Below are 23950 nucleotides of genomic sequence, written 5' to 3' on the forward strand. Positions count from 1 at the left end.
ATAACTCTCCATGAGCAACCGCCAAGTCTGAATAGTGTCCCGGCAAATAGGTCCCAGCTAATCTTGGAGCAGTTATCACCTTGACCATCTGTCTCTATCTACTCTCTGTTTAAATCTCTTGATATCTCTTGTTTCTTCACTCCTTTATTTCTCTTTAAGTGTGCTGACCGCATGAGTTAGTGGAGGACAGGTCAATCACTGTGTGACTGCTCAGTCCCTTGAGCAAACTGCACCACTTCAAACGTGTGAAAGTTAAGAGTTTTTTTTGGACATGGGGTATCTGTACACCATTTATGTGCTTGTGGAAAAGCAGAGGCTCTGGAGTGCATGGTGTGTCAAAGAATGAAACCGAGTGAGAGTGACACTAGTATCTCTTAACACACCTAAATGCAATATAATTATTTATTTATTATTTTTTTTTTTACTTGGTTGGACTTGTTTTGAATGAATCAGTGTAAGTGCTGCTGTGATACTAGCTTAGCAGTCTAAGTAGGTTAACCAGCAGGACTTCCTTGGTCAGTGAGCTTCATGAGGAAGACCTTGCACCTTGGTTTCCTGACCAACTAGACCAGCTCAAACCATAGCCGCGTTTCCACCGCAGGAACTTTACCCAGGAACTAGGGACTTGGTCCGGTACTTGGTGTGTTTCCACCGCAGGAACCAGGAACTAAATAAAAGTTCCGGGTAAAAAATGCCCCCTAGAAAGTCCCTGCTGGCGAGGTGGTACTTTTTTAAAGTTCCGGAACTTTCGGGGGCGGGACTTTAGCGCTAAACATGCTGATTGGTTGAGTTCACGCAGCATTGGTTGAGTTCAACCACCATTTATTCGGATCAACATTTTCAAAATATTACTGTTATTGTGTCATGAAATGTAATTTTAAAAGTATTTCAGGCGAGAATGTAGTTGTTTGAAACTCAAATATGTTGTTTATTTATAAAGACAGCGCCTATTTAAAAATGTGTTTCGCCGATCTCGTAGACGGTGAGCTCCACTCGATCAGCGGTAGCTCAGTCCTCATGTATCCGCAGAGAGCAGCCTCTCCTGGGATAGACCTTCTGATATGCCCCGCTGGCTCTGATGTGTCTTTAGTGGTTAAAACATAACATATAATTCAGCTGCGGGGTAAATCTAACAGGTTTTCTTTGGTCTGTATTCAATTTATCTATATGTTAAAATGAAAATAAAATATTATAATATAATATTATAAATATAATATTTCGTTTCATTGTAATGGCTGCATACACATATCCCTGAACTAAGTACATTTCTGCAGCTGTTATTATGCTTAAATGAAACCAAAAGAGGCAGTGGTATTTTATATCCTATTTCGTTTTATTGTAAATATACTGAGGGGAAAATTGCAGTAGCCAAAGCGATCTGAGTTCACGCAGCATTGGTTGAGTTCAACCACCATTTATTCGGATAATTTTCCAATATTACTGTTATTGTGTCATGAAATGTAATTTTAAAAGTATTTCAGGCGAGAATATAGTTGTTTAAAACTCAAATCTATGGTTTATTTATAAAGACAGCGCCTAATTAAAAAATGTGTTTCGCCGATCTCGTAGACGGTGAGCTCCACTCGATCAGCGGGAGCTCAGTCCTCATGTATCCGCAGAGAGCAGCCTCCTCTCGGACAGATCTTCTGATATGTGCCGCTGGCTCTGATGTCTCTTCAGTGGTTAAACATAACATAATTCAGCTGCGGGGTAAATCTAACAGGTTTTCTTTGGTCTGTATTCAATTTATCTATATGTTAAAATGAAAATAAAAAAGGCAAATGTATATAATATTTTGTTTCATTGTAATGGCTGCATACACATTTCCCTGAACTAAGTACATTTCTGCAGTTGTTATTATGCTTAAATGAAAACGAAAGGAGGCAGTGGTATTTTATATCATATTTCGTTTTATTGTAAATATACAGTAAGGAAAATTGCAGTAGCCATGACGAGCAGACTGAAGTTATCAAGTATGCTGCTGTTTATAGATTTACCGGACTTGCATCGTCGCGGACATCACACTCCCGAGAGGAATGCACAAAGTCTGAACCAACTACCGAGGATGCACGTCCAAAATCAGCGTACTTTTTTTTTTTTTTTTTTAATCAGCGGTACTTTGTATTGAGAAACGCGCGCAGACCTACGTCACCAGTCTATTTGCCTAATCTACCCGGTACTTTACACCGCGGTGGAAACGCAAAAAGCAACAGGTCTGGAGGGAAAAAAGTTCCTGGGAAAAAAAGTTCCTGGTACAAATGTTCCGGGTAATTTCGGTGGAAACGCGGCACATGTAACAAGCAAAAACCAGACCGAGCTAGCACGGAAGTCATAATGTGCGTCACGCTGAGAAATGCAATACAAAAATTTCTCAAATTCTTCAAATACAAATGACAAATTATTTTATTACAAAACTGAAGCAATAAATGTAATTTTGATGCCAAAAATAAAAATTTGACCATCTATTCGCACTCATGTTGTACCGAACCCACAAGATTTTGGTTTATAAAACTTTAAAGATCAAAAAATGTCATAAAGGTATCATAAAATTAATTCATTTATTAGATTTAAATAAAAGTCTCTTCAAAAGAATGCTCAATTTAAGTTTTGGCTACCTGGACTTTTAGTGGAGGGACAGAAACATCTCAGGCTTAATTTTTGTTTTGAAGATTAACCAAAGTCTGTTTTGGGACTGGGACAACATGAGTAAATGATGGATGTTCAGTTTTGGGGGAATGCTTTAATGTGTTATGACATCTTTCACATCTAATTATAGCACAAAATAAAGATAAATGACCCTCAGAAGGTGTGTTCTTTGCTCTCTTTTAGTTTATGTCGTTTTTTTCTTTCTTTCATCTTTATGGCAGCACTTCACAAGTGATGGACTTACTTTCTCTGTTTCCATTTCCCTTTCCCTTCCAGCTCCAGTCTTTTCTTCAAGTCAACGTGACCCAGGTTCATGTAGATGAGTGTGTGGATGCTGACTGTCGGGGAGGAGGGGGCTGCACCAGCCATCTGAGCGTGACTGACAAGCCGGCGGTGGTCGACTCAGGCAGCATGGCTCTGGTGTCGGTGACTGTGGAAGCCACAGCTGTCTGCAGTTGCTCAGCACGTGAACACCTCCACCAGAGCTGCTCTGTGTATCCCAGAACCCCCTGCCACAATGGAGGAGTCTGTGTGGACACGCAGAGCGGATACAGGTGAGAAAGTACAAGTTTTCCTTTGAGGGCTGAAGAGCTTACTCTAATGGCTTTATTTCACTTCGCATATGGAGGGAGAGTGAACATGACAAACAGTGAGATGTTTACAACAGATTTCCATTAGCAGTCTGTAATCTGCAGCTGTTTCCTGAGCATATGCAATGTATTTGAGGAAACAACCAATCACAGTGTCTAAACATTACATTAGTTTGAGAATTGTTGCCTGATGAAACGGTCTGTAAATCACAATCCACATGCACTTAGATGCATAGATGCCTCTTCACCATATCACTTTCATTATATGATCAAGTGAACTTCCACATAGATCCAAACCACTTTTTGTAAGACTAATCTTTTCACTTCTGAGCTTTTGCACAAATATAAGGCTGAAAGATCCTTTCTTTTTCTGTTATTCAATTATCCAGTCCTGGCATGGATATTGATTTCCTTCCCCGAATAACAATACTGAGTGACTGGGATTGGACGGTTTTGGGGGGAGCAGGTAGCTTGTGATAATTGTTAGAAGGGGATTTTTTTATTCTCTCTCTCTTTAGAATACATAGAAACTTGGCAGCTGTGAGTTAATAACATCAGTCTAACGCCAGTTTCTCTTTTTCTTTTTTCTTTTTTTTTTCAACTGTGGCAGTAATTGAACGAGGCAGGCGATCCATGTCCCATATTCATTATTTTGAACAAACTTTTCTCTGTTTCAAAATTAGTTTCCAAGCAGGAAGTTGTGTATCTGCCTTACACTGGAAAATGTAGTTCCAATTAGCAGTTTCTTTATGTAAACTATGTATGTTTATGTGCAAAGCTGGGCAGATTTGTCATACATCACTTCCAGTTAAAACATAATGAGCCAGATCTTATAATCATGCTAATTCTTGCATATCTAATTCAGTCCTTCAAATGCATGTGCAAGTGTGATTAGAATAGCTGGACTGAGATAATTGTGCCTTCCCACTGGAACAGGAATATACATCAACCCCAAAACAGTGACCAGTATTGCAGAGATCAGTAGTGAAATAGTGAGAACAAATCTTCACATCATTTAAACAAGAACAAATTTTATAGGCTATGAAGAATTTCAAACATTTATTAGAGAAAAAATATAATTTGTAATACAGTATATAAGTTCCATCAGTGTTTAATAATATGCATTAAAATAGATTATTTTAAAGCCATTGTTGTGTACATTAAAAATGACAGTTGTTTTATTTTATTTATTTGTTTATTTGTTTGTTTGTTATATTGGCCAGAGCTGTTTTAAGAACCTGTTGTTCAGATTTACATTTATCATACAAGGCAAGATATACCTGACAGAGAGAGATGGTAAAAAATGTGAGTTGACAGTACGATGCGATAAGATTGTAACAGCTAGCTAGGGCACTGCTGGATGCTTAGCAGTGATTTATAAAGCTCAGTGTTTTAGTATGTATGGGTTGATTTGGATCCAAATCAAGAGAGCAGCTGCCATGTGGAAGCTCCTAATGATATCTGAGATGTGGTTGCAGATGTGAGTTGTGTTATAATTGCTGCTTGTGGTATGGAGGATTTTTACTTCCCGCAGGGAAATTCAAAATGCGGAGCAATAAACATATCTTCTAAAGGGGGGGATTTAAAAAATTAATTTGCCTATTGTATAATTGATGTGTTGGCCTATTACCTTAGCACCCATTGAGACCACACTGCCACCTCCCATAACACAAACATGCACAAGCCAGTTTCTACACCTGTATATTTTACAGGGGAGAATGACACACTTGAGCCCCTTTCACACTGCCATTCCGGCAAATACACGGATAAAGTGTATTTGCTAGATTTTGCACTTTCACACTGCCAGTGATTACCCGGGATAGGTACGTGCTTTCACACACAACCCGTAAAGGTCCCATAACGACACGTGACATCAGCGCATGACGTGTAATGCACGAGTCGAAAACGCTAGGCACGGTGTCAGAGTGGAAAGTGAGGAACTAACTGATCTCTGCTTCATTACAGTTTGCACATATTTTTTCATTGCGAACGTTGATCTTCGTTCAAAACAGCCGGTAAAAGATTTGCATGGTAACACACGTCATCACTTCGACACGGCATTAGATCTGGCTTTTGTTCACACAGCTCTTGTCCCGGGTTGAACCTGGCAATATTACTAGGTCCCCGACCCAGGTTCAATGCTGGAATCAATACTGGGACGTGTTTGCTTTCACACAGAAGGCGACCCGGCAATGTTCCGGCAATATGCCGGGTCCAACCTGCAGTGTGAAAGCGCTATGCAGTTCTATTACACATTCTATTACACATTTTTCCCAATCTCTATTGCATGACATGACCTTACATCTGTCAGTGCACAGAAAGAGACAACACAGGTAAATATCCAAAACACAGAGCTTTGAGAGGCTTTGGAAGAGAAAGCAATAATCACAGGTAAGTGATAATAGTTCAGTGACTCTAGCTGAGACTTAGGTGATCGATGACACTGTCCTTGATTTGAAGGTTTGTGGGAAATCGGGAATGATGAGCAGATGACTGAAGATGAAGGGATCATAGAGCAGATCAGGTAAGTAGTCAGGTAAGTTGATGCAAGAAGTAACAAGAAAACCAGACACTGAGATGGTGACAGGAAGGTGGCTTTATATTGTGGTTGATAAGTGCAGTCAGGTGAGGAAAATCAGAACTCTGGTCACTGACTCTGTGACAACATAGTAGAAAACCTTACCAGTACAAATACCAGTGCGAGATTTGTACATGCAATAAAACACATGCAATAGCTAAGCATCCCATTCTGACATGCAGTATGTCTACCTCATTTTAATTACCTTAAAACATATGGAGAAATTAATTTAGCTCTCAGTGGTTTAATTAAAAGAAGAAAGTAAAACTTAGGATTTGCAAGCGGTCAGACCTAGTGAGCATGTAATTTTCTGAGCTGGCGTTGTGGGCCAGAGCGCTCCATGCCTCAAGCCGTCCTCTAATCCTAATAATGCCCACAGGCAACAAGCTTAATGTTGCCACTGTGTTACATCAACCTTCCGGTCGTTTTCAGCCTTCATGCGTAAATGTGTTCAAAACCTTTCAGTTTTTCAGTGTCATAATATGAGTTTTTATATGTAAAATGTTTATTTTGAACTGTATGCTTTCACACGGAAATATTTATCAAGCATAGACATTTGTATGAAAAATATGGATTTGTATGCATTGATATGACATGGTCTATACAGAAATCTCACTTTGGCAGAATGAAATTGCTTGTGGGTGCCTCACTCACACTGCTTGGTTATTTCTGTGTCGAGAGAGACTTAGACAATCAGGCAGGAGAGTGCTTTATATATCACTGTTTTTCTATACAAATTCACATGCATCAAACCTCCAACCAGTCAGGAGTGTTTATCTCTCAAGGTCCTTCTTTCTATAAGTCACTTTCATTCAGTCCATGTACCATATCTCTGCTTCATTAGAATTAAACTGATAATATATAAAATCAGGACAAATCTTTTGTAAATGTACATCAGCAAGAATGGCTGTCAATTTCAAGCACATTTACTCAAAAAGTATAAACCCCTGTTAGAATAGTCATCCAAAATAAAATAAAATAAAATCGAAATTAATTAATTAATAAATATTCTATTTCCACATCTGCTGTAAAGGCAAAAACATCTTTTGGAAATTATAGATGGATTTCCTAGGGAGAATGGATGCTGCGAAATACTGTATTTATCATACTGTAAGTAGGATGTTGAGCTTTATTATGTATAGATGATAAAATGTAGAACTGCAGTCAATATAAACATATACACCCTCAATTATTTAATTTAAGTCTAATTAAGAAGCATCTTTTCAGATAATTGTCACCATTCAACAAATAATGACAACTCCCAAGTTTAGGGGATGAAATGAATTTTGTTTAATTTGCTGTGTTTGTGAAATCATAGTTTTAAAAATGTGTTTTATGTTTTTACTTGAAGTCTGAATTTTTGTGTATACTAAAGTGTATACCCTATACAAAAGTGTTAACATTTATAGAAGCATAATTTAATATTTATCTTGTAATATATATTGTTTGTTTAAATATGTGGTAACACTTTAGTGAAGGGACCGATTCTCACAATTACCTAGTTGCTTATTAGTATGCCTATTATTAACATATTGGCTGATTATTAGTTATAAAGCACATATTCTGCATGACTGTATTCTACATCCCTAATCCTACCCAATACGCAACTTCGTAACTACCTTACTAACTATTAATAAGCAGTAAATTAGGATTTTATTGAGGCAAAAGTCTTAGTTAATGATCTGTTTATAACGAGAAATTGACCTTTAAATAAAGTTTGACCAAATATGTTTACTGGGAAATAAGAAATACTGGTTAACACTGGAATAATGATTTTTCAGTGTAGTGTTCAGCAGTAGCATAGACTATATGCTTTATTAAAATACCATTTCTGATATGCAGATTCATGTTTGCAGTATGTTCCAGCACAGTGTGCATCACTCTCCAGAGGGATGGATCTTAAGAGGAGCAACATATATAGTCAGGAAGCATGATTAATGATGGATTTGTAAATGGAGGGCAGGGTGGAGATTGTTGTAGGTTTCTCACAAGCTAACCAATGGATTCCTCTGTTTATGCTGGAAGGAAATGGGCGAATGGGAAGGGGTGAAATGGAGGGAGTAAGAGGATTGTGTTCAGCCATCATGGCAGATATTAAGACCAGGATTCACTTGAGGAGATAAATCGGTCTGATTTAGTTCATCAAGCAGAACCGAGCTGAGTCTCTCTCTTTTTTTTTTTTTCAATGATGAAAGAAGTGCTTCTATTTTAAAGTGCTTCACTGTCTCTCGGGTGTTCTCTTTATCACTGACTTGAGTACTCACTCAAAAGACACTCTTAATATTTTAGATATTGCTCAAATTGACCCCAGTGAATTGAATGGGACAGAGGCCACTTCTTTTCTGATTTAGAAATATACATGTCCCTGCTGCCATTTATCAAAGGATGTTGTTTTCTTGCTGTTTTTATTCACAAACAACTGCTTTGTAAGAAACGCCTCAAAATGCGTGATCAGCAAACATTTTGCTCTTTCATTTTTCCACTCCTTTCCTCAGTCCCTCATCAGACCAACTTCAATATTCTCTTATGCTTCAGTGGAACTGTCTCTTTCATTGATTCTGCCACATAATTTGATCTCCACTTTAAATCTCCCTCTCCAAGCACCCCATCATCCATCCCTTAAACCCTGCAGACCAACTCTTTCCAATGCCAGATTTCAGGGCTTATGTATTACTCAGTCCTCTGCCTAAACAGGAGTCACCTGACATAGATTCTAGTGAATCTTTATGAAACTTTAGCTTAAAAGGGTATTGTACCCCAGATGGAGTTACTTTATTGTATCGATTTGGGCAGTTGAAATGTTGTCTTATTGCAACCAGATTGGCTCCTCGGTCTTGCTAGATTTGTGTCTTGGGAAAGCATTAGTCGCACCAGTCTAGAAATGTGTCCAAATCCAGCTTGCTGTGAGGCTGACAGTAATCAATGGGCCTACATTAGGAATATAATTTCTGTGCCATTATCGTGGAAAGTTTTCTCTGTGGTATGCATTATGCTTTTATCCCGCACGTGTATCCATCTCAACACGCTTGATGGATGAGTCGAGAATGACTGTCTGACACACCACCTGAAAATGTTTTAGACAGATTCCTGTAAACTCTAGCATCTTATGAGAAAGGATGAAAAAAAAAAAAAATCTAATAAAAAAAAAAAAAAAACACCTCACTGAAATTATTTTTTACAATATTTTTGGTGTTTGTGTGCAAGTAAAAATAGCTTTGTACTGGATACAAATGTTAATTCAGTTAAAGGTGCATTTATATATATATATATATATATATATATATATATATATATATATATATATATATATATATATATATATATATATATATATAAATGCACCTTTAACTGAATAACATTTGTACCAAGTATTTTCACTGAACATAATTAATTATGCATATTTCCCTTTTGTGTGATTTGCTAAATCTTTATATATATATATATATATATATATATATATATATATATATATATATATATATATATATATATATATATATATATATATATATATATATATATATAAATATATATAAGATTTAGCAAATCACACAAAAGGGAAATATGCATAATTAATTATGTTCAGTGAAAATACTTGGTTCAAATAACTGGTTTGGGGGATTCTTAGACATCTGACCAGCAAATGTTCAGTGAGCATGTCTATAGACTACTGAATAAAATATTATTTTCTTGGCTATAGACAATAATATTTTATACTAAGCCAACGCTTTCTAGAAGCATGTAGCTGTGATTGTAATGCAGAGTCAGAGATGTTCAGATCCATTTGCAGTATCTATTAGTGAAAGGTCAGACAGGCAGAAATCAGACAACAGCGTCAAGGATGGCGGGTGTATTCAAAGTATTTGTCTCCGATCCCTCTTTCGGGAGAATGGGGGTTACATGCATAACCAAAACGTTCTGTTCCATACACACAAAACGTCCCTAGGTTACGTATGTAACCCTATTTCCTCGAGGGAACGATATGCTGCGTCGAGCGCATTTGGGGAACACCTTTAGCAAGAACAACTCTGAATATCGTGTGCAATCAGTCCAATGGAAGAGCGTGACGTCACAGGTCGGGTGACGTAGCGACCAGGAAGCTATAAAAGCACGTGCCGCGCAGCTGGCTTCAGCTTAGAGTAGGGACGCAAGCGCCAGCAGGGGTGCCGGGAGAATGGCTCTGCGACGCAGCGTCTCGTTCCCTCGAGGAACTAGGGTTACATACGTAACCTAGGGATGTTCCTCTTCGGGAACTCGAGCTGCGTCGAGTGCTTTTGGGGAACGATGTGCCAACGCTGCCAGACTACCAAAGCCCTGCCTAGTGTGTATCCGAAGAGCACAGCTAAGTCGAGAGGACAGAAGAGCATGGAGCGGCTCGCATATCGAGATTGTAAAATCTGGCAAATGTAGAGGGCGTGGACCATCCCGCAGCGTTGCAGATGTCCAAGAGGGACACACCTCCTAGAAAGGCCTTAGAGGCAGCCATAATCTGTGTAGAGTGAACCTTGGCTCCCAAAGGAAGGGGAAGACCAGAGGACTCATATGAGACGTTGATAGCCTCGACTATCCAACGACTAAGGGTCTGCTTAGAGGCAGGGGAACCCTTTTTAGGAGGACCGTAGCAAACAAGCAATTGGTCAGATTTTCTCCACAGGGCAGCTCTGTGGATGTATGCGTCCTGTGCTCGCACTGGACACATAAAGTTTAGTTTTTCCTGGTCCGGCTTCCGAAAGGGAGGAGGACAGAAGGCCTGCAGTACGATATGTTGTGGTGTAACAGAGGGAACTTTAGGAACATAACCCGCTTGAGGGTATAAGAATGCTTTGGCCATACCAGGGGCAAAGTCTAGGTAGCTAGGGGCCACCGAGAGGGCCTGAAGGTCTCCAACTCTCTTTAGAGACATAATCGCCAGTAACAGGGCAGTCTTAAGGGTCAGATGTCTATCTGAAATATCTTGAATTGGCTCGAATGGAGCTTTGCAGAGAGCCTCTAATACCACAACCAAGTCCCACGGGGAAATACGGGACCGTACTGGAGGTCTCAGCCTCAGTGCACCGCAGAGGAAACGTGTAACTAGGGGGTGCCTACCCACTGACTGACCATCGAAAGGGACGTGGTAAGCAGCCATGGCCGCCACATACACCTTTAGGGTGAAGTGAGTTAACCCTGCAGAGAGCCTAGCTTGTAGAAACTCCAGAACTGTACCAACTGGGCAGTTAACAGGGTCAAGCTGGCGGTCTCTGCACCATGAAGTGAAGAGTTTCCACTTCAGGGCATACAGTTTCCTCGTAGAGGGAGCTCTGGATTGGAGGAGGGTCTCAACAACCTCGGTTGAGAGACCGGAAGCTAGGAACTGTGCCCCCTCAGGAGCCACACCCACGACTTCCACAACTCCGGGTGAGGGTGGATTATTTTGCCCTGCGCCTGATAGAGTAGATCTGTCCTGATCGGAATCTCCCATGGAGAGCCGTCGAGGAGAGAGATCAGATCTGCGAACCACACTCGGCCCGGCCAGAACGGGGCTACTAATAACAGACGGACCCCGTCCCGGCGTACTCTCACCAGAACTCCCGAGAGCAGAGCGATGGGGGGGAAAGGCGTACAGACGAAGCCTCTGCCAAGTCTGTGTCATGGCATCTAGTCCCACTGGTGCTGGGTGAACTACAGAGAACCAGAGGGGACATTGCGATGTCTCTCGAGTCGCGAAGAGGTCCACCTGAGCTTTGCAAATATCTGCCATATCTGCTTCACCACCTCGGGATGAAGCATCCACTCCCTGGGCCTCGGCCCATGTCTCGACAGCATGTCTGCTTCCACATTCAATCTCCCAGGAATATATACTGCTCTTAATGAGAGGAGTTTGCCCTGGGACCACAGGAGTATCTGCTATACCAGCTTGTACAAGGGGCGTAAACGCAGACCCCCCCCCGCAGACATGACAGCCTCTCAGGTCTGGGAGGAAATATTTAAATGCTCGATACACTGCTAGCATTTCTAGACAATTGATGTGCCATGTCAGATGGTGATCGCTCCACAGACCGTTGGAAGAACCAAGGTTTCTTCCATATGTCCAAGGCACGAAGGCATCGCCGCGTGACCTTGATAGTTCGCAATGGATTTCCTCGAGAAAGACACCTCGATGTCGAACCGCCATCTGCTCTTATTGAGCTAAAATCAACCAATCGTCGATATAATTCAGAATGCGGATGCCCTGCATACGGAGGGGTACCAGAGCCGCATCTACACATTTCGTGAACGTGCGGGGTGAGAGTGCAAGGCCGAAGGGAAGTACTCAATATTGATAAGCTTTGCCCCTGAAAGTGAACCTCAGAAACTTCCTGTGTTGTGGAAGGATGGATATGTGGAAGTATGCATCTTTGAGATCTATTGTGACAAACCAGTCCTCGGATCTGATTTGAGCTACAACCTGTTTGACAGTGAGCATTTTGAACTTCAGTGACATTACTGAGAGGTTTAATTGACGTAAGTCTAAGATCGGGCGCAACCCCCCATCCTTCTTTGGATCTATGAAATACCGGCTGTAAAACCCGGATTCCCTGTCTAGAGGAGGGACCACCTCAATGGCTTCCTTCCTTTAATAGGGTATTCACTTCTTGTTCCATCACAAGAGCCTGCTGGGGGCCGATGACTGTCAGTGTAACACCATTGAACCTTGGCGGTGGACAGCCGAACTGAATACAATAGCCTCTTTCTACTGTGTGCAGGACCCATTCAGATACATTTGGCAGTAGCTTCCACGCTGCTAGATAATGTACTAAGGGAATCAGTCTCTCGAGACTGATCTCTGGTGTAAGAGGCCCCCGAAGGGGTGGCGAGCTTCCCAGCTCCACTACACTCACGGCGGACATAACTGGGAATGACGCTCGCGGGAGACCGCTGCACCCTGAAACACTGGCAGGGTTGGCAGACTGGCCTCCAAAGGGCAACGGGGTGAGATGGGCACCATATAATGAGGTGGACACCGCTCTACCCCAGTAGGGGCTACCCTCAAGGTCACTGCGACTCTGGCGTCAGGACCTCTTCGTCGAGGACTTCCTGGCTTCGATAATTGTACAAAGATCTGATTTTAGCTTGGAAGTCCCCAAGTCAGAGCGTTTTTGAACCTCGCGGTATGAGGAGCCTGTTAGTGGCGTGGGTAACTCCTGCCCAGATAACCCACGAGAGCGACGAGGGAGGAAACTCTGGAACGCCGCCGCCTGTTTGCGTGCCTCCTGGAACCTGTCGACGACGGTATTGACTGTGTCGCCAAACAGGCCTGAGGATTGAAGCGGGGTGTCCAGGAGGCAGACCCTGTCATGTTCTCTTATCTGAGACAGGGTCAGCCATAAATGCCTCTCCGCGGCCACCAAGGCTGCCATAGACCGCCCAATCATGCGAGCGGTCTCTTTGGCTGCGCGGAGGGAGAGATCAGTGGTCCATCTAAGCTCTGCGATATCGTCGGACTTGATCCCCTCTCCCTCGTCTACATCTCTTAGCAGGTCGGACTGATATGCTTGGAGGACGGCCATAGTGTGAAGGCACGCCCCCACCTGACCTGCTGCCACATTAATGTTGATGTTGTTTTTAACGGTTTTGTGGGCAAGGCCAGAGCCTTCAGACACGACACCGAACCGGGTGACAGATAGCTCGCAAGCGTCTGTTCAACCCAGGGCATCGCTCTGTACCCTCGCTCATCGAGCCCTGTGACATTGCCATAATATTGAGAGTCGGGGCCGAAGAGACGGGTTGAATAAGGGTGTTTCCACGACCTCGCTATTTCTTCGTGGAGGTCGGGAAAAAAGGGAAGGCTCCGGGCTGCAGGTGGCTGTCTCGGCCGCAGAAACCGCTCATCTAGTTTGCTTTTCTGCGGTTCATGTTGTTTCTCTGCAGGCCACCCGATTTTTAATTTATCAACTGCATGAGTTACCACCTCCAACAGCTCCTCATACTGGGGCAATAGGGGTGGCGAATCCCTACTGATTGTCTCCACATCCACCTCATCGGACGAAGAGAGGTGGAGTGTCGACCCCTCGCCCTGGGGCGAAGAAACCGACGAGTGTGCTTCCGAACCCAGGGTTTGGGTGCCGGATCTGGCAGATGAGGAAGGAGATAAAGACTGGCCCATCTCCATACCCTCCGCAAGATCCACCTGCGAACCCCACGAGTGCAGCAGCCGTTCTGCCTCGGCAGAAGCGCGGCTAGCACCGCGGGGAACGTTGGTAAAGGCTCCCTCCTCGAAGAGAGCCCTCCGGGATCGAAGCGTCCGCATCGGAAATCGATCACAATGCGGACAGTGGGCTCCCTCGAGAGCCGACTCGGCGTGCTTCGACCCCAGGCAAACCACGCATAAATCATGTGTATCCCCAGCCGTGATGTAGCATTGGCAGGGAGGAACACACAATTTATAGCGCGATTTGGATTCTCCCTTCACATGTCTAGTCTTAGCTTTGCACTTTGGCATTGTGTCTTTATTGGGACGGACAACAATTAATAAGACTTACAAGACAGACTTTTGAACATGCACACACAGAGCGCTATTCAGAGTTCTTCTTGCCAAAGGCGTTCCCCAAAAGTGCTCGACGCAGCTCGAGTTCCGGAAGAGGAACTGACGTTTAGTGGATCACTCCTCAGCCCCACCCACTGTGAGATATAACTGATCAGAAATCCTCTATGTGTGTTAAAAATCAAATAAAATCTGATTAATTATTTTTTTTATGTGCTGCATCGTTACTCGTTACAATTATAAAAATGTTACGATTCATTCCATTACAAACCACTGCCAGAACTGTAGATGGCAGGTTTGATGAAGCTGGCACATCATTGAGCGAATCAAGCGATTAAGAAGACTGCGCTTGCTGACTGAACTGCTGTGAAGAGAGATATGAACACCGAGCCGAGCCAGATAATGGCTCGTTCACGAGTCAAGAACCGGTTGCATCGGTTCTCGGATGACCAGTAACATTAGTTCTTTCTGACAGTTCGATTCAATAAACTGCACCTGGGCTCATAACATTAGCACAGAATCAGTTCAGAATCAATCACCAAAAGAATCAGTTCGGTTCAGACGCACTGTGTGTCGGTTTGCTTCACGCTAAATCACACATGCGCAGTATCATCAGCTCCTCGGTTCTCGAATCGGACGCGTCTGACAGAAACGGTTCTTGACTCGTGAACGAGTCATTATCTGGCTCGGCTCGGTGTTCATGTTCAGTTCTCTCTTCACTGCAGTTCAGTCAGTGTACTGTTTGAGTAAATGAATTACTCCGGGATATTGGTTTGTTTTAACTCAGAGGGAGTGTTAGCCACATAAAAAAGTTAACAGCTTAATTCATCTGTGGATTAATGCGTATTGGAGACGCAAACCATTTAAAACGATTCAGTTCGATTTGGTGAACTGTTTCAAAAAGATCCGGTTACATTCGTTCGCGAACCAGATATCACAAACTGCTTTGTTTTTAACTGTCTTACAACAGACACGGAAGAGAAGACAATGCTGAATAAAGTGGTAGTTTTTGCAATTTTTGGACCAAAATGTATTTTCGATGCTTCAAAAAATTCTAAATGACCCTCTGATGTCTTACGTGTTTGAAACAACATGAGGGTAAGTTATTAATGACATAATTTTGCAAATTGGGCTAACTAATCCTAGTAACCGTTTTTTTGTTTACAAGAAGTTACAGTCAAAGGAATTGTGATTGTCCTTTAAGGGAGGGTGAAATGCTAGTTTTCACTCAATATCCTGTTAATCTTGAGTATCTATAGAGTAGTACTGCATCCTTCATAACTCCAAAAAGTCTTTAGTTTTATTATATTCATAAGAGAAAGATAGTCTGTACCGATTTTTCCCGGAAAAACACCACCGACTGGAGGCGTGACGTGTGGGCGGAGCTAAAGAATCACGAGCGCCAGTAGGCTTTTGTGTTGAGAGCGTTTGGAAGCTGTGGCTTACAGGCAGATTCAGCCGTTTATTTATGATCCAGAATCAGATCCCGAGGCTGAAACTGAACGAGAGCAGCAGCAGCAACGACTCGCTCCGAGCGGGGCTCAAACCCGGGTCTCTGGCATGGGAGGGGACACACTAACAAGGAGGCAGAGATATTTGAAGCAGTTTTACTCACCGCCTGCGGTTCCAACACACCATCGTGACCTTTTTTCGTTGGGATTGCATCATCCTTAAGAAATAAACGATACGCAAATCCGTCATCAAACTGGGCCTTGTTTGTAAAACAAGCATCTTCGAAATGCAGGGAACAAACACAAACACTTGCACAACTCCGTTGATGCTCTGTAAAAATAAACTCCATCCACTGGTCCCTTAATGCTGTGTTTTTTTTTTTGTTTGTTTTTTTTTTGGTAATCTGTGAAGGGTTGTCTTGCCCTGGCAACCAAAAACACAATTATTTTGTGACTTTTCGCGACGCTCTTGCTCTGATCAGTGAATCGCTCAGATCAGTGAGTCTGTGCTCAGCCTCGCTATACGGGAGCGCGCGCTCTTCCGGCAGAAGTGCCCTAGGACCCATATAAGGAAATTCCGCTCCATCTAACGTCACACAGAGCCATACTCGAAAAAAAAACTTTACGAAACTTGTGACAAACCGGAAGGAGTATTTTGGGAACATAAATACTCCTTCAAACATACAACTTAATTTTTGAAACTTTGTCCATGTTTAGCATGGGAATCCAACTCTTCAACAGTGTAAAAAACTGCATTTCACCCCCCCCTTTTAGGTTAATCATTTGAAATAGTAAAAACAATATGTTCAAACTTTTGACTACTTTCTTTAATAGGTACATAACACAATACTTCTATGTTTACTTTCAGTACTTGAGTAGTAAATTTTAAAATAGACTACTTGCAATACTTAAGTACAAAAAATGTTGAATACTTTAGTACTTCTACTTAAGTGTGGTGCTTAAAGAGCACTTCAACTTCTACTCAAGTCACTTTTTTGATAGAGCACTTGTACTTTTACTCAAGTATGGGTCTCTAGTACACATCTCTGGTTGTGTCCCATCTTGCAGCAGTTTCATGTTCAATGTGGATAGACAAATTGTTTGCTGTTGAAACTGCTAGACGAGATATGGCGATGATAATCAGAGCTTGATGTAGTTTGATGGTCAGTCCTATAAACATATCCTCGCCTGTCTTCTGCTATGGCATGTTGTTTTAGTAAATATGGGAATAGTTTTGATTAGCACACAATGCAATTAGAGGACTCATGATGCGTTTGATTGCTTTATTGGGTGCATTGACCTGCCTAACTATCTTTCTTTGTCTCAACTGTCATAAGTGCACAGACATTGTCATCCCATGTAATTTTCCTTTCAATCTGCCAGTTAGAACTGCAGCTACGAGAGAGACATCGAGGAGATAGAAAGAAACGAAGACAGAAAGAGACAGATAAAGGAGACACACGGAGGAGGGACAGGCAAAAGACCCATGCATTTTTTTTAAGACTATGATTTGCCAAAGAGGCACTGACACAGGGGATCTGAGGGCACAGCAGTGCTTGGGTGGCAAACCAAAAGCAAGCATTCTGTTGTAGATGTTTCCAAGCAAATGATGCTGTTTTTGAGCTGAATCAAGAGCGTGTGCAACAGGTGGGGCTGATTCATCAGAAAGCAGAATAAGAGGATGTTGATTACTGTTTGAGTCATGCCAATGCATATGAAGTGTATCTTTCATATGGAAATGCGTGATAGCAAAGAGATGCACAACATCAGACTTGTATTGTATGGTCTAGTGTTTTTCCAGTTTTGTAGAGGATGTTGTTTTCGGAGGTTCCCTAAATGAGAAAATATTCAAAATAGTCTCAATGTGTCCATATTATGCTCATTTACAAGGTCACAATTCTATTCATGTAGTTTGCTAGAATACATTTGCATTATTTAAAGTTCAAAAACACGATACTTTTTCATACTTGATATTGATGCAGCACCCTGCTTTTAAAATCTCTGTTTTAGCTTTTGTTTATGGTAAACCACTTAGAGCATGTGTCGGAAATTTTACTTCCCTTACCATATGGATCATATATCTATGGTAACCAGAGTATAGGTATTAAAAGTATATAAAATAGTCTTTGCCCTTGAAGCCAAAAAACAGTGTCTCCTTGATTTAGCAAATTAACTTCTTTGATGGTGGGCCTAAGCAGCCGGTGGGCAGGTATTATGCAAATGTGTAACATGGTAACATTGCAGTGTCAAAAACAAGCAATTCAAGGCACCTAATGTAATAGATCATTTATCATTAATATAACACACGGAAGGATAAAATGTAAAAAAAAAAATGTCATGTGTCACAAATGTAATATTAATATGTTCATAGGATAATATTGTGAGGATAATGATAACATAAAGATTATGAGGGATCTATAGTCTTTGAAGTCCATTCTAAAATAACTAAAGGGGATGCAGGAAATGGTCTTTGAAGCGTACCTCACTTTCTGGCTGTATTTGACAGGTTGAATCACTGCAGTGAGGTGGGAGTGGGATAAAGAGCTTTGAGAAAAATCCAATTTGGATGTTTGGCTTACATGAGTCTTTAGCCTGGACTTAATAGGATAGTTCACCCAAAAATGAAAATTGTCATCATTTACTCATCCTCGTGTCATTCAAAACCTGTATGACTTGCTTTATTCTGTGAAAAGTCATATACAAGTCAGTGGAGGCCACTGTTGTTTGGAAACCCACTGACATTCTGTGTTTTACAGAAGTATGTCGTACAGATTTGGAACAGCATGAGGGTGAGTAAATGATGACTGATATAAATAATTATTTATTCAAGAAAGCATTCCAAGCATCACATGGAAGGCTATTCCAAACTTCATGGGCCATACAGTGAAAATCCTACTTCCTTTTCTAAATTTTGATTATAAATATCTCAGTGGAAGTTATGTATATTAAGCAACATTACAAACATGACTGTTGTTGTTCTGAATATCAGCATTGCTTTGATTGGCTTAATTTGAACTATTATTCATTTATTTATTTGATTAGTCAATTAATCAATCAATCAGTATCTTCTCTATGTAAAAGCTCTTTGAATTTCCACTGTGTCTAAAATTTTGGCTTGAGGGTTTTCCAGGTCAGTCCAGTAGCATGTGTATAAAACCTGAACCTCATACTGTTTTAATAAGAGCTTTTGATTTCCTATGTGTATACCATAGATGCCAGTGCCCGGCTCAGTTTGAGGGACCCGAGTGCCAGCAGACAAAACACAGTTTCCATGGCAATGGCTATGCTTGGTTTCCCCCTTTAAGGCCATGCTTCGAAAGCCACCTCTCGCTGGAGTTCATCACAGAGGTGGCAGATGGCTTGCTGCTCTACAGCGGACCCCTCTCCCAGCTTCAGCAGTGGGAGCCGGAGGACTTCATGGCCATAGGTAACCTGCACACACTCTCACCACAGGTTGAAATGCGAGGGAAGGGTATTGCAAATGAGCAACAGCATTAAGGCAGAACATTGCTTCGGTCTCTACATTATTCTTTCATATCACAAGCTTAACCTCTGGCACATTTTCTCTCATATCCCAGTAGCACTACACATAGAGAGAGGAGAATGAAAAAAGGGGTGATAATATGTTTATTTTAGACAGAAAGGGATGAAGAGACTCTTCCGTGTCTGCGGCAGGATTTAGTGTTTCTAATAAAAAAAGTTTTATTACTGTTACATTTTCTTACTCAGGGGAGATCTGTTATCATCTAACAACCTAAACCGAGAAGAAGAGAGAGAGAGAGAGAGAGAGAGAGAGAGAGAGAGAGAGAGAGAGAGAGAAAACACATTATTTCTATTTCTTTTTGTATGTGTGTTATAAAATTCTGGAGTATTGCTGCACCAGTGGCTTGTGTGTGCAGCCATATTAGCTCATTAAGGGTTAACAAAAGCACTCATTATATCAGTAAAGGCTTATTTGTCATTCATCTGGGAGAATGATTACAATAGGGGAATAGACATTTAGAGCTTTAATGAACTAAGAATTCAGATAAGAGAGCTTTTGCTCTTGATGGGTTCACTGATGTGTTGGCAAATGTGGATAAGTAGAAGATAAGGCTGTATGTGAGTGTAATCAGTGTAGGGTGAGATGTAGAACATATGAAGCGAACGAGAGAGGAATGGATGGCAGACAGAGGATCTGAGGTGAGAAAAAGAGAGTGACAGGGAGTGAAAGATGAAGATTGAGTGAAAGGTGCAACTGTTGATAGGTTTTCAAGGTGGCCTCAGAAACAAAGAGTGCTGAAGTGGTGGAGATCTCTCTGAGCTTCAGTTTAGGGTCAGTATTAGGGTGAGAGTGATAGTCTGATGCCTCTTTTCAACCGTGGCAGAACTGCTGCTCAGCAAGGGATCTCTGAATATCTGTCATAACCGGTCCCTGATCCCATTGACTAGACTAGATGAATGATGACACACACTCTTACACCATGTCTACAGCTGAGTGTCTGAGAGCGGTGCAATGTGACCTGACAAAAGCCAACAGAAACAGTTATGATCAGTCATTCTGTCACTGAATGTAACACAACAAGACGAGTTCCCAGTAGTAAACTGATGCCCCATTCTATTTATGACGCATTGCTAACTCTTGTGCTACTTTTGGTGTAAGGGAAAAAATGTTTGCTGATGATTGTGAGATGAATCCAAACCGTCACACTTGGGTACACTGTTGAAGTCAAGCCGCTATTAAACAACATCACTAGCCAATAGCACTTTTGTTCTCGGAATCATTAAATCCATGAAATACTGTTTATTACATTATTACAGTATTACTGTTTTTTAGAATTCTTCTGAACATTCTACCCGTCATCCGTCATTATTCACAAAATTATGCAATCTCAGCACCCTTAGTTTTAGATTTTTGTATACATTAGACTCTTAACAATAAATGAGCCCACTTCTAATGTTTATTTTCCAATGTACCATAATAGTTTTATTTAGAATATTTAAACAGTGCCATCGGATTTTGTGAAGTATTGAGACACATAGATTTATCATTCACTCTGTACACAGCCAGCCGGTGCATTTGTGGTAAAATATTGACAGACAAAACTTTTAGCTAATGCGAAGACTATTCCAACACGTGTGGGATGTTATTGTCCAGTCATTGGACATCATGTTGTTTTATGGTTATATGTACTGAGCATTCAGCAGTGACCTCTCTGACCTGTCGCTGCGTAATGTATGTACTGAGAGGAAAGACGAAAGTGTTTTATTTTTTATTTATTTTTTATTTTTTTAGACTGAATGCTGTCTTCTATGTGAATAACTAACCATCAGTGTAGGATTTCGGTATGGAGAATTATTATATATATATATATATATATATATATATATATATATATATATATATATATATATATATATATATATATATTTCTTTTGAAGGCTGATTGCTGTCTGAATCTCCTATTTTATCAGCCTATTAAACCGTACCTCATATATATATATATATATATATATATATATATATATATATATATATATATATATATATATATATATATATATATATATATATATATATAATTATTATTATTATTATCATTATTATTAAAAAGAATGGTTTTGTATATGTGGTACAAGTAAAAGGGGACTCTTGAGCTCCAAGTGCCTGTTTTTAGAAAAGGCTCCAGTAAGTTAATCTGAAAAACTGTTTTCTTCTGTAAAGAACCTTTCGTTCAATGGAAAGGTTTCATTGATGTTAAAGGTTCGTCATGGAACCAGCAATGCTAAAAATGAACCTTTATTAATTGTTATTACACAATCAGCCCACAATCAATCATGCCACAACGTGTGTAACACTTGGGTGTAATAATACTTCATTTATTTACATTAGGATAGATTTGCCAAAAAAATGAATTATGTCATTATTTACTCACCCTCATATCATTCTGAACCTTTAAGACTTCTGTTTATTTTCATAACAAAAATGGTTGCATGGACTTTCAGTGATGGGACACAAATTATGAGAGGAAAATATTAATGTCTTAATTTGTGCTTAGAATGCGAACGGATATCTTATGGGTTTGGAATGTCAAAAATTTTGTGTAAATAAATAATTGGAAACGCTTAATGTGGCAATACAACTGCAAATGCAGTACAGACATGACATTTATTTGTACAGTCGGTTATGCTGCACAGTGTCTCCAGCTGTTTCATTTTTCAATCTAAAAGAAAAGATGTATTTTATTTTTTATTTCAATATGTTTATTAAACAGTCTAGTAGAGAAAGAGAGAGGAAGAGAAACTGATTAAATAGATAAAAGAAGTGCAGATTTGAAGGAACTGCTGAGGAGGAACAGTAAGTGGCACAGCTAAGACATGAATTAAATGGAGAAAGAAGTTCATGTCTGGGTTAGAGACGAATATGGTGTATGAACGGAAAAGGTGGAATGAAGGAAAGCATGCGATGAGTAATGATGAATGGCAGTGCGGAGGACAGCGGAACAAGTGTAGCCACAGTACGAGTCTCCATGCATTAGTCTCTCTCTCTCCAGTCCTCCTCGCCTTCACTCTATCAGACCTTATTACTTACTGCTGTTCTTCACCGTGACCTATTAAACCTTATCATTGGCCTGCTGCCTGCCAGTTTTACGCCTCTGCTCTTCTTATTAAAAACACTCATGACACTTATACTACAATGCAGTTGCTTGGTGTACACACACACAGGGGCCTCCCACACACATCCCTGAGAGCAGCAGATCATGTCGGTGTGTCTGTGTGAGTATTAGTACTTCTGAGTTGTTTAAGAATGTATTCTGGATTTGTTGGTTGGCTGGAAACCAACTCAAGACCTTTGCAACACGTCCAAGGTCAAGTAGTGTTTGTTTGGCTTTGATTTGAGGTGAGCTGAACATTGCTGCTAGTCAATAATCATTTCCAGTGGGCATTTTCAGCTGTAAGAATTTATTCTGACTTTAATAAAAAGAAAAAGAAAAAGTTAATGTTGACATGAAATGCCTTTTTTTGTTGTCATATTGATGATTTCAACTAAATGTGTGAATAACTTGAGCGAACATACAATTTCCTTGTAAGCTGTTTTTTTATGTTGAGGCACGCATACATGTTTGCCTTGGGTGTTTCACACAGTCAAAGCGTTCAAGGCATAGCTGTATACATTATAAAGCAAACACACATGACATCTCTATTAAAAAGCAACCGTCTTTCTTCACCTCTAGCACGAATTCCTTCTCAACACATTTTTTCTTATTACAGCCTGGATTCATATTCTCTAGACAACCTCCGACCTCTTCCTCAATTTATTTCCATTGATGGAAATGGGCACGGACACGTGCTTGAAGACTTCAGGTCACATGGGTATTACTGGTGGATACAGTCTCCTTTAGAGGTTAGACAAAGATTTGGGGGGTGAGCATGTCGAATCAATAGACAAATTAGAATGACAAATCTAATTTATCTGATCAAGGACACTTATCGAATGATGTGTAGCCTCATGAGGTCATTTGCACATCAGTGAACAGACTTGTGCCTGTAGATGATGCACAGGGCCTTTTGTGAATAGATTGCATACTTTATTAATTTCTTAGTTTTGTCAAGGATTTTAAGGTAATACATCATAGAAATTATTCATCTAAAATGCACTTTTATCGAAAAGCAGTTTCTAATGTTGGTTTCCTTTAGAGAATTGTAAAAAAAAAAAAAAAAAAAAAAAAAAGTAATAATTGAAAATATACGTGTATTAATATTAAATGATACATGATCTTGATCTTTTTAAATTAAATATGTTTTATTTTTTTATCTCATTCTCATGCATATATGCCATTTTACAGAATTACTACTGTCCCACAACAAATGCATTTAATTATTCAAATCTTTTTACTTTTTACAAAGATTTTTACTAAGATCATTTTAGTATCTTCTGACACCCACAGTAATGTTTAAAATATCTTAATATATGTATCTTAAAATATTTTAAGCTTAATATATGTAAAATCATAATTTATCTGGTACTTTTAGGGTCCCAAACCCTAACCCCTTAAAATTCTACTTATGAAAATAATATTGTAATATTTTGTGCATTTTATTCGGTTGTTTTTAAAAATATCTTTGGTGATTTGTAAAGTGAATGTAATTATATATATGAAACTTAATGTAATAATAATAAAAAAAATAAAAAAAATGTGTC

The 23950-nt window shown here is 40.3% G+C and overlaps 1 protein-coding gene across 1 annotated transcript in view; it reads left to right on the forward strand.

Moving 5' to 3' along the window:
• LOC113070832 (neural-cadherin-like) overlaps nt 1-23950 on the forward strand; it is a 109173-nt gene that overhangs the window by 75829 nt on the left and 9394 nt on the right. The window contains exons 21-22 of the mRNA XM_026244252.1: nt 2923-3200; nt 18981-19195. Of these exons, the coding sequence (XP_026100037.1) occupies nt 2923-3200; nt 18981-19195 (493 nt within the window). The remainder of the gene's footprint in view (nt 1-2922; nt 3201-18980; nt 19196-23950) is intronic.

The sequence above is a fragment of the Carassius auratus genome, unplaced genomic scaffold (assembly GCF_003368295.1).
Source record: "Carassius auratus strain Wakin unplaced genomic scaffold, ASM336829v1 scaf_tig00005328, whole genome shotgun sequence".
NCBI lineage: Eukaryota > Metazoa > Chordata > Actinopteri > Cypriniformes > Cyprinidae > Carassius > Carassius auratus.